We start from the raw sequence: 12,041 nt of genomic DNA on the forward strand, positions 1-12,041 counted from the left end.
TCCATTAGGATTTAATTAAAATTTCATCTACTCTCTCAGGTTAAATCCGCGGATAAAAATAATCCAAGAATTAATTAATAATCAATAATTATAATTAATGATCAAACTCATTTATAGAAGAGTAGACATACTTCGACTGATTATTATTGAGCAATCTAAAAGCAAAACAATGGTAATAGAAGAAAACAGTATTGTATCTGTTCTCACTTAAACACTATGGTCTAATTAATGTTTACAACGCATTATTATGGTTTCTGTCGTGTAGATCGGTTGAGGAAACGTATAATTTAATATAGAATAATTTCTCTCTCACATGTATTTCCATTATTATAGTCCAGTGGTGACCTTATCGACAACTCGATCGATTTGGTGAACTTTTTAACACTTGGTTGAAAAGAGCTCTATATCCATGAAAACGACACATTAATCAATTTGCATCGAGAACTGTAATTAACAATCAGCGATACAGTTGATATTAAAACCATTGATTGAAATAATTCAGATTTTTCATTTTTGCTTGCAATCATTATTGAAAGCACGTAGATTTTTTTATTAAATGTTATCGTTTATTCTTATCATATTAATAATTTGTTTCTTAACTTTCAATATTCGTTTTAATCTAGAATCGAGGAAAAAATGTCCTAAATTTTTATAAATATCTTGTACATAATAGTATCTTTTGCATTTTTTAAACAATGTTACTTAAATTGTGTCACTTTCAAAATGGATGACGTAAATAGATAATGGTAATACGTGACGTTTGAATATTTATTTTCATCTTGGGATATCTCCATCAATCTTCTATAATCTCTTAAAAGCATATTCTTCTATCCAATATACTTTCGTAAAGAATAGATTAACATGATTCAATTTCTAATATTAACTTGCGCACAAAGTAATATCAAATATAAAATTTTTGTCAATATATATATTACATTTTTATCAGATGATTTAATCTTATGATTATCTTTAAATTTTACTATTATTATATTATTATAATAATAGTTTATTTTTTCCAAAGCTTTTCCTTTTTTCTTGAAACATTCAAAAGCTTAATCTGAAAATAAAGAGTATTAATATATTCGAACATCTTAATTGATTCTTATGAATGTTCTTAACTTAAAATTTGGCGATTATTTTAAATATGAAAAATTAAAGAAAAAAATAAAATTACATTTCAGTTGTGTGACGTATGGTCAATGGGAGTAACATTGTATTGTTTGGTGACCGGAAGAATACCTTGGGATGGAGCCGGAAGTATAATTGGCGTTCAAGCAGCAATACGCAGTGAACCGTTAAAATTTCCAGAGAAACCAGCCCTTTCACAAAGTCTCCGTGAATTGATCTCAAAAATGTTGGCCAAAGATCCAGCTGAAAGAATTACGTTATCAGAGATGAAGGAACACGTTTGGCTGACCAATCGTGGCGCTGAACCACTGCCAATCGAAGCTGACAACTGTCGACTTCCGGTTACCGTTACGGATGAAGAAGTGGAACGAGTGGTTACGAGAATACCCAAACTGGACACTTTGATTCTTATCAAAACTATGTTGAAGCAGCACAGTTTCCAAGTAAGTGAAATTTTATCGTTTTAAAAACACTCAAGTAAAATGAAATTTTTTATTATCACAAAATAATTTTGAATTTAATGATAAACTAATTGATATTAATCGATATAATTATAATTAAAATGAAATGAAAATTAATATTCATATTTACTTTTAAATTTAATATCCATTACTCAAACTTCATACTTTCATGAGATAATTTTCAGTTTATTTTTTTACGTAGATGAATTAGTATTTTTTTTTTTTATTCAAATTTGATTCACGAATTGTAATTATCGGTATTCGATAGATCATGGATTAGTTCTGATCTTTAAATATAGCATCGAATCAACTTTTTTAATTTTTAATTAACTTTTAATAAATAAATTAATAAATTCCACAACGCGTTTGAAGTATTATACTATTGATTCTATCTCTAATCATTCAAATATGATGTATTTCGGAATTTTAATCGAAAATAAAAATAATCATATAAATAAATTTCATTTAATTTTAATTCTAGTAAATTTTATACAGATGATTATACCATCTAGGCATATTTTTAGATTTACTCTTGTCGAAATAAGAAATTATACAAATAATTATATTAATCATATTTAATTTTTTACAAAATACATCTCTTCCATTCCTGAAATTGTTTTCTTATCAATAATCAAAGTCAAAAAATGTTTCTCGATTAATTTTGCAGTAATTTTAATATTAAATTTAATATTTAATATCTTTTTCTTTTTTTAATTATTATCAAATATACAAACTAATGGTAGCTAATTTTTGCAAACATAGGAAATCAAAAAAGAAAATCATTAATTTTAATTGGCAAACTTGTTTATGTAACTTGTGAAACTTCTTCTATTTCTTTGGCTTTGGCTCGACGTTCTTAAGGATACTTTTATAGCTTTGGAAATTTTCTTATCCTCCCTTTCCTTCCTGATCCCATTTATTCGCAGTTTGTAGAATATTAAGACGACACGATAGTTATTGCCAGACAGTCTCGTGTAATTGCATTGAAGAGAAATGGAGTCTTTGCGTCCGCGTAAAATTGTTCATCATTTTACCTTGAGTCGATGTACATCACGAAGCGATAAAAGCGGGAATAACGTAGACATCGGCGTTGAAGCTCAGCCATTTGTAAAAATTCCCTCGTTGTGATTCTTCGAGTGTCTCCCATCATTCTGCATAAATTCCTCGTGGTTGCGAATGATAAAGAGAAAAAATAAAAGAGAAAGAAAAATATCATGAAAACTCCGTTAAAGTGTTCAATACAAAAATAACGAATCAGTTTTCCAAATTTAAAGTTATTGAGAACGAAATGAAATGAAACTGAAAAACTTTCCTCCGTTGAATGATTACAAAAATTTATATCTCAATTTGTATTCTCTAAATATCAAATATCCTTGTAACTTTTTCTAATTTTTTATTCCATCCTCGACAATAAAAACTATCGGAAGAAATTAAAAAATATTGTATTAAATTGATAACTTTCGATCAAAAACAACACTAGCTACACTTGAAGCGTAAATGATTCGATGAATCTAAAAATACATTTTTTTATCTCGTTCACCGTATAAACCCATGGAAACAGAATTATAAAGATGTTGGCAATTTCGAACGATTAAGAAATTTCTCTATTTACTCAATGTTTATTTCTCTGTACTCATACGATTTTGTATTCATCGTTATGAAATCGTTATCGGATCAATACGATCGCTATTACGATAGAAGATGAAATTTGGAGAAATTTCGATCGAAAGTTCGAAAGATCGAGATTGTACGGATCGTTGATCAGGTAATTCAATCAAGTTGGCCGAGTTCCTTCTTCTTTCGAGATTTCTCATCGGGCGTGATAAAGTTGTTCGCAACAGTTCGGTCGCAGTTACGATAGAAGAGGTCGCCCGTTGAATTTCAATTGCGGCCGACATTTGATCTCTCGTCACGAGCAATGAACAGCAGGAGGTCAAGTCTTTTATGTTTTTCTGTTCGTGACGCGACTGTTCCCATAGCGTGGAAAAGCTTGCCTCCCACTCTCACCACAATGCCACCACGTCTCTGGCCTTATTATTTGATGAGCAGCCTGAGTCAATATCAACCGAGTTCAAGGAAGGTTGACGGCTCTGTAAACACGGCAATAATGGCGGTGGAGTATCGGCCTCATAAAGTATGAAGCGCCTTCCTCGTTTTATATTTCATTCTCGCATTTTTCCCTCTCTCCCCTCCCCTCCTTTTTGCTTTTTTCATCAGTTTTCATCGAGGGAGGATGGCGATATCGTGAAAATAAAATCGAAAAATCGTGGAAATTTCACGAGAACGATTGCTTTGAAATCTTATACGTAGCTTTATTAGAATACTCTCTGGAAGAGAGTAATGCTAATCTAATATTGAAAGTCAAGAAGATTATCTATATTCCTTTTCTTTTTCTCTTATTTATATTTTTTTGAACGAAAGTGTAATTGAGAAGTTATGTTTTTGATCTTCAGAATCCATTCTTGTCGAAGAAGGGTGGAAAAACGGCGAATACGACGGCGGATAGCATAGAATTATCCCCATCAGAAAGAGCCGAGGAGATCACACCTCAGGGGAAGAAAATAATTAGGAACGTAAAGACGGAGCAATTTCAAAGAACAGGTAGAAGCAATTCCGCCCCGGATTCTTATGATTGGCAAACAAATGGCAGGTAAACGCAATCGATTTTTTCAGAAATATTGGAATGAAGTACAATCTTATGCATGATATAAATCACGTTAAAATATAGCGATGTTATCTATCAAGATTTTTCATCAATTGCGAATGCAATTTTTTAACGTATACGTTTCCAATCTATGTGCTTTTCGTTCCATGATTCGTTCTGTTTTATCGATTAAGCTTGAATGCGATACGTATTTTTGCAATTTTCAAAAGAATCTTGAGATAATTCGTTCGATTAATTTATTTTACGATTTAAGAGATAGTTGAAACAATGCTTCTCTTTAAACACGAAAATTTATTTAATTTGAAACAAAATTACAATAATTTATAATATTGATGTTCCATTTGTTTTAGAATATTTAATAAATTGTCGTTTTTATTTTCTTGTCCGTGTCTCGATATACTTTCAGACAAATATCTACAGAAAGTCCTCTACCTCCGGTGACAGAAGCGTCCATTCAGGAAACGGAAATGGAGAAACGGTGATATCACGGATCAACATGACGAAGAAAACCACAATTAACCAATTAGTTGATAAAAACGGTATGAGCCGACTTAACATTCAATGACCAAATGAAATTAATTCTATATATACTTATTGTATATTATATATTGTATATTTGAAAATTTATATTTCATTTTTTTTATTTTTTTTTTGATTTCTAACAACTAAAAATTGATTATAGATATCTGGAAGGAATATTTTTACATGGAATATTATTGCAATAGATATACAAAATTTCGATTTAAAAATTCAAAAATTTAGTTACATGATTGCAATAAATTATTAAATTTTTTTGAAATAACTTCAAAATAATCATTTTTTTTTTGGCGAAAATAGTTATATTCTTTATTTCAAAGTATTGCATCATGTACCATAATGATTCTTTTGGCATATCAATTATTTATTCTGAATCAATTATTTCGTCATGTTAATTACAATTGCAAATGATTTGATAGCAAACAACGTTCGTTTATGAATTCACTTTAAACACATAAAACGGTAAAACAGTACTTCCTCGATTTTCGAAATTGAAAGTAATATTATAAATAATTAAACAAATTATTGGACAAAGGAATATGTTAAAATTAATTTAAAGAAACGTTATGAAATTGTTAATGCAGATTAAATGAACAAAATAAGAAGATAAGTCAGATCATTTTTAGCTGAGCCGAATTTTTAAATGTAGTTGTAAGAAATAACTTAATCTATACTCTAAAAATAATTAAATATAATGAAAATTTTCAATTGTCTCGATTTATCTCTTCGGATAATATTCATTTTGATTCATTTAAATAAATACAATATTCCATTTAAATAAATACAATTTATTTTATCTTAATAAAAATAATTTCATTATGAATTTAATTCAATTTATTTTTCAAAATGAAAAAGTTTTTCAAAATGAGTATGATACAGCGTAAAATATTCAATCGAAATAAAATAAATATTAACTTTTTAAACTTTCAACTTTTTATGAAATAGAAAGTTCGTTGAAAGGATTAATAATTCTGAAGAGATTTAATAAGACACTTGGAAAACCAGATGGCGTTTTACTTACAAATTTTAATTAAATAGCTGTAGATAGAGGGCGAATGTTGTCAGTTGAGCGTTGAAAGAATTAAACATATTTTCTATTCACGCTAGAATATAAAGGATTTAGAAGAACAGTTTATTGAAACAACGATATCCTTTTAAAGAATATGTTACGAGAATGAAATAATAATAATTTTTCGGTAAATATTTTATTTCGATTTTTATATAATTTAATAATAATGCACAATTTCTCATTTGTACATGATTTAAATAATTCGATAAAGTTTCTAGAATTATCCATATGAGTGCCTATATCAACAAATTTTAATTCCATATTTTAAATTCTATTTATCAAAAAGAAAATTACAAATTTATTTATATTGGATAAAAATTAAAATATTTTCTTCGCATATTTCTATTTCATATGTATAAATGCTTTATTTTCTTATATACATTGTTTAAAAATCTGATAAAAATGATCATGCGATTTCAATAGATATTCTTGATATTTACAGGGTAAATTAGGAAACTAGTCCTATTAAAAACAAGATATTCAGATTTGTCACAAATTTATTGAGATCTTGGAATATAAATTATCTAATAAATCAGAGGATTTAATTTAACACGTATATATTTCATTGTAATCGATAGATTACACAAATTCTAACCTCAAATCGCAAGATCTTTTTTTTTGGATCAAATGAAACGAAGGCACTCATAAAGTCTTGTACATATATATATAAATAAGTCTTGCAAATTCGAGTGCAAAGCACGCGACCAAGCGAACGCAACCAAAGTCAGATTCGTGATTTCGTTGGATCTTACTTGGATATCCGGGGGACCATAAGTGCGTATTTTAATTTAATCGATAACCATCGAACCTCACGACCGGATACATTTCATATATCGACAGTCATATCATGTCCCGACCTCGCAAATTTTCTCGAAATGATGCAACCATGTTCATATGATAAACATTCATTTTCCAATATATTATTAACGTTTATTAGCAACTAATGGTAGTTGTAAGCGCAGTGAATAGACGCCATTAAATTGCGACGATGGTAAAATTGTAGAATATTTTTTTATAAATAGATAAAAAAAACTAAAAATCCGAAGAAATCCGAAGAGTTACTTAAAATTGTAAAATATTTGTTTCGATAACGTTGAAATATAGAATGTTTCATAATTACAAGATGAAAGATATATTCTTTGCGATGACAGTACGAGTATTTGAACTGTAGATTATGCTGCTATCGCACTGAGATCTCATAAGACGTTTGGTGCATCGGTAGGCCTTTTACGTCTAATTGTTACGGGTATGTGTGTTATAATAAGATTAGAATCTTACGATATTTCTGATGATATGTAATATTTCGAGACAATGAATTTAATCCAATTTTACTGAACTTATTTGCTTTTTTACATATTAAAAAGCTTACGCTTTTTCTTATCTTAATCACAAGAATTTTTAAAACTTTTACTACGATACTTAAAATAATCTAAAAATCTAGAAAAAAAATATAAAATATTTAAAAAAAAAATATTTTATCAGTACTTTCTCGAGCTTAAAAAATTTCTTATAAGATTCTAATAATTAGCTGTAACGATTTAGAAAATTAAAGGATGTTATACACGAGAAAATGTTTATCAATTTTCAATTGATCTCGAAAAAAAATATTACGTATCTACAGAAATATTTTTTCTAACCCTCGTTGACAAAAGCGAAGCGTTTTTCGGTTGTTCAAGTTTTTGAGACGCTTTTATCCACGATGGTGCCCTATCATGTATAATAGATATATTTTACAAATTATGAATATTCTTACGAAATGCACAAGATATTTTGTATCTCTTATTAGATGCACACTGTTTCTTAATCTATACTTGTAATAACAAAATAAATCGAATCAATTGACCCTCAATTGACAGTCACTTTTATTCGATTTTATTCGAACAAAAATAACGAAAGCATTAAATACTTTAATTAGAGATTAATAGATAACAATTATATAATTACAAAACTTTAAAATATCTTATATAAGAAAGTTTGATCTATCACGAGAGAAACGAATCAAAAAAATTTGCACTCGAACAATTAGTTATATTAGGATTGTCACAAATTAGCCAATTGAGGGTTTGATCATAAACGTATATTCGATGATTGTGAAGCGAGCGTCAAAAATCAACGCCGCAAGATGTCGTTGATTAGCAGCGCTGTGGCCAAATTTAAAAGAAATGGCGGACTCAAAATAATTGAGTAATTATACGTGGCGTTTTCGACTAATGCATTGATTTTCTCGACAATCAGTCTCATAGACGATTTTGATTCTTTAATAAACGAAGAGAAGAGAAAAACAGTTAAATGGAAAGTGATTACGTTTAGTCGTCTACTGCCATAATTTTGACCAGCGAAGATGAGAGCAAGGAGCGATGTACTTGTATTCACACGTCTAACCGATGGTACTTGATAGAGTGAGTAATATTCGTGAATCGTAATAATTCCTTTTTATATTATTCGTAGTCAAATTTTTCTCTTTTTGCTCTTGGCTCGAATCTATCGTTGTTTCCAATTCTGTAATTCTACTCGATTGTTGTAAAATGTCCTTTTATCAATAATAATGATCTTTATACAAGATATCTTCAGTTTTTCAATAAACATTGAAATCTAGCGAATGTGAAGATGAATGATTATAATTCTCTTTTTTAACGTATATAAAATTTCTAGAATTATAGGTATATATTTTTTTTTCTTATAAATTTTTATAAATTTCATCACAATTTTATTAAAAATATATTTACAATAATATTATTTCTTAGATATTTTAATAATTTTAGTTTTATAATCGATGTGATTAGTAAGAATTCGACCAATACTGTTTATAGTTATGACGAAAAGTTTTATGAAACGGAAGATGTGGATCGTACCATTCGGATAGAATTCTTTCAGCTATATCAATTGAATCACCTGCAGAAAAAAAAAGATTCTAAAAAGTTAAAAACTTCAAAACACCATGACAAAATTTTATATCTGAATTTTTTTTAAATATATTCTGATTATAATATCAAGAAATTCTGATCTAAAAAAACTTAAGGTCGCTAATTATATCATTTATACCTGTTGCTTTTGTTGGATAAATTTTTCTAGAGAACGTAAAAGCTTTCTCAACATTTTCGAATATCTGCTCATTAATTTTCGTCATATTCACTCTCTTTCCAGTGGTCAAACTAGTTTCAAGTTCGTTCAAGAAAATAGCCCAACGGGGCTTGAAATAATCCACCACAATTCCTGACCACTGTTTATTTGCATAATCCCTTATCTCTCCTAATGGTCCCCACAATGTAATCTGATTTCTCGCGTTGTACTCGTACAATATCTCTTCTTCATCATTAGTAGCCAAATCTTTCGCCATTTTCAACCATTTTCCTAATAGAAAATCTTCACTCGATGCTAAAATCTCCTCAAGATCATCAAATAATGCCAGCAACAACTTGGCATTTTGCCTGTGTAATCAAATGTTTGAAAATTAAACAAAGAAATATTACAATTGTTTAACAATTCCACGACTCTCTTTCGATTTATCGTGATTAATACAATTTTTTCAGGATTTAAAATTAAAGTTTGCAACTATTTGGATATTCAGTTCCAAAAAGATTGATGGACACGAAATGTAAATTTTTAACTTCAATAAAAATTATTATTTTTTGAGATGTTAATAAAAAGCAATATCATGTATATTGCGTATACAAATGTGATTAATATGTGATCTAAATATTATCTATCCAGATACAATGTTATTAATATAATTATAGTAATATTAGCCTCAATATTTATAGGATGATTCACATAAAATTTCAACGATAAGCATTATAAATTGTGACATTTATATTATTACCATGTTTCTGTAATAAATGTTGAAAGTTTTATTTTATCTATCTTAAAATAATAATTGGTTGAAGTAAAAATTTTATATTTAGAGTCCATCTTTCCTTCAAATTTCATTTCATGTGATTTCTTGGAACTTTATCTTGGATTTATGATTAAACTATGATTTATTATAGATTAGCTTTAATATATTACATATTATAGATAATAAATCTGATTTACATTCTATTAGATGTAATATGAATCTTTGTGAAATTTCTAAAATCTAGAACTTACTTGAACAAATCTATATTCTTCTTATCGAATGATTCTATCAAATCAGTATAAATTTCATCAGCTATCAGTTGAAGTGCCTGCCTAGTAACGTCAACAACATCGTGTCGATAAAGGGTGCTATTTCGTTTCAAGTCTCTCGCTTGTAGCAACACGTACCAGTAGTAGATAAATGCATCTTTATTATACCATCTCTAATAGCAGTAATATGTCAATATTAAATAAATAATTTAATTGAGGAAACTTTTCTTTTAACATAAAAATAAAAAAATTATTATCCTTAATCCAATTGAATACCAAATGAAATGATTCATAAAAATTATACAAACTCAACATTATTGTGAGAATAAAGTTACTTAATTATATTCCTTTGTTAGTATTACGTTCTTATTTTTAAAATTGCAAGAAACAATGTCCTCCTTCATTTATACAAATTAAATTAGACTACGTGTAAAAAAAAGTATCAAACAGATATGATAATCAATAGAACTCACCCATGGGAAGAAATTTAAATTTGGTCGAATGGTAATCACGTATTTCCCTCTAATTCTCCTGGTGTCTGAGAAATTATACACCGTGTTCTTAAAACCTTTCCATGCTGTAACAGTGTATTCGTTCCCTTCGATATCGCCATATCTTCGATTGGCATAATTTTCGAACCTAGAACAATTCACGTGAATTCATAAAAATACAGTTTTGTGTTTAATTTATTATTATGGAGTTCTAATGAGCGTTTAATCTTACCATTTATCCAAGTTGACGGGTTTTTTACGATAAGCCATCTCGTTCATCAACTCATAGATGACGTAATTTTGGTTTATACCTTCCGGTGTTAGACCTGTCCCAACCATTGTACTGCCATTCATATTTCTAGCTTCGAAAACTCGCTGGAAAATGGAAGTCAATTTTGATTTTCATACGGTCTTTGATCTGATTCATTTCAGGGAACTGGAATTTTCTATAATATGTTCCATTTAAATCGATTCATATATCTTGGAAATTATTGGTGATTGAAAAACTGATTAAGAATAAAAGATTTTTTTTTTAATTCAAAATTTATCATGTGCAAGTGAAAGTACAAGCCAAATTGAATTGATTTTCGAAAAAAAAAACTGTATTGTTTAGAGAATTAGGAAAACTCACATGATTAATAATTTCAGCAGAACCAAACATTCCAAGGGTGCCACCAAAGTTGTGCAACATGCACCAGATAAATGGCTGACCATAATAAGAGTTTAATCTCTTGTATTGTGGAAATTGTTCTGATTGAAGATCCAGCACTATCATTCTTCCCTGAATAAAGAAAAATGAATATTCTATAAATTCTGAAAATTTTAAAAAGTTTAAGTGGCATTTTTAAATTTATGTAAATGATCAATACCAATGGGATTGAGGTTAAAAATGTACGAATTCTTGGCTCTGTCCAAAAAACAGAATCGTGATAAAACAACCATCCTTGCATTAACCTTGAAGAATAATCATATATACCATCTTTATAATGAATAATATTCAAATTTGTCTTTAAATTATTTTATTAGTACCTAGAAGATAAAAGGAAATTATCTAATTATAATACCATATCGCTTTTGAGTCAACGTTGTTCATAGCTTCGAAAATTGAGTGTCCTATGTTCCTCAGGAATTTGAGTTCACTGGTATAAGGTTCGTTTTCATTGAAAGTGTCACAATTGTAAACATGATCAGTCCCAAACTCTTCGATGTACTGGAGAATATAAACACATAGACAGATATAGACATTCCCTTTATGATTTTTAATTTTACTTACTGTTTTTAAAAATTGTTGTCCGATTTCTTTGAACAGAGGATCTGTAGGCTCCAAAAGATAAGGGCTAAGATAAAAATATATATAGTTTTATTAAAAATAATGAAATATAAAGATTTGAATTTTCAATGAGTAACAATTTATAATTTTTGATGGATAGATTGAATAGATCAAAAGTAATATCTTAAAATTTGAAGTGTGAAGATAGAGAATTAAATATTATTTGTTATTAAATCCATTTATCTTTGAATGATATCAAAGAAAATAATATAAACAATATTTTAATTAGCATTATATATATATATATATATATATA

The 12,041-nt window shown here is 28.3% G+C and overlaps 2 protein-coding genes across 4 annotated transcripts in view; one reads left to right on the forward strand and one right to left on the reverse strand.

The window, feature by feature from the left end:
* LOC102674535 (protein kinase byr2) overlaps nt 1-7,709 on the forward strand; it is a 55,233-nt gene extending 47,524 nt beyond the window's left edge. The window contains exons 7-10 of one of the 2 annotated variants that reach the window (XR_004151107.1): nt 1,182-1,571; nt 4,043-4,239; nt 4,661-4,793; nt 4,917-7,709. Coding sequence is in view for 1 of the 2 variants with exons in the window: in XM_006620086.2 (XP_006620149.1) it covers nt 1,182-1,571; nt 4,043-4,239; nt 4,661-4,736 (663 nt within the window). In the remaining variant the exon portion in view is untranslated. Of the gene's footprint in view, nt 1-1,181; nt 1,572-4,042; nt 4,240-4,660; nt 4,816-4,916 lie in introns of those variants that run through there. The other variant, XM_006620086.2, reaches the window with a different exon arrangement.
* An 818-nt stretch (nt 7,710-8,527) lies between these two features.
* LOC102672453 (alpha-N-acetylglucosaminidase) overlaps nt 8,528-12,041 on the reverse strand; it is a 7,516-nt gene continuing 4,002 nt past the window's right edge. For both annotated transcript variants that reach the window (XM_031512574.1, XM_006620073.2), the window contains exons 6-14: nt 11,729-11,792; nt 11,520-11,665; nt 11,325-11,409; nt 11,087-11,236; nt 10,688-10,830; nt 10,438-10,603; nt 9,947-10,137; nt 8,903-9,288; nt 8,528-8,752 (exon numbers count right to left, since the gene is read on the reverse strand). In XM_031512574.1, coding sequence (XP_031368434.1) covers nt 8,640-8,752; nt 8,903-9,288; nt 9,947-10,137; nt 10,438-10,603; nt 10,688-10,830; nt 11,087-11,236; nt 11,325-11,409; nt 11,520-11,665; nt 11,729-11,792 — 1,444 coding nt within the window. In that variant the 3' untranslated portion in view covers nt 8,528-8,639. The remainder of the gene's footprint in view (nt 8,753-8,902; nt 9,289-9,946; nt 10,138-10,437; nt 10,604-10,687; nt 10,831-11,086; nt 11,237-11,324; nt 11,410-11,519; nt 11,666-11,728; nt 11,793-12,041) is intronic.

Source organism: Apis dorsata, unplaced genomic scaffold (genome assembly GCF_000469605.1).
Source record: "Apis dorsata unplaced genomic scaffold, Apis dorsata 1.3 scaffold_473, whole genome shotgun sequence".
In the NCBI taxonomy this organism is placed as follows: domain Eukaryota; kingdom Metazoa; phylum Arthropoda; class Insecta; order Hymenoptera; family Apidae; genus Apis; species Apis dorsata.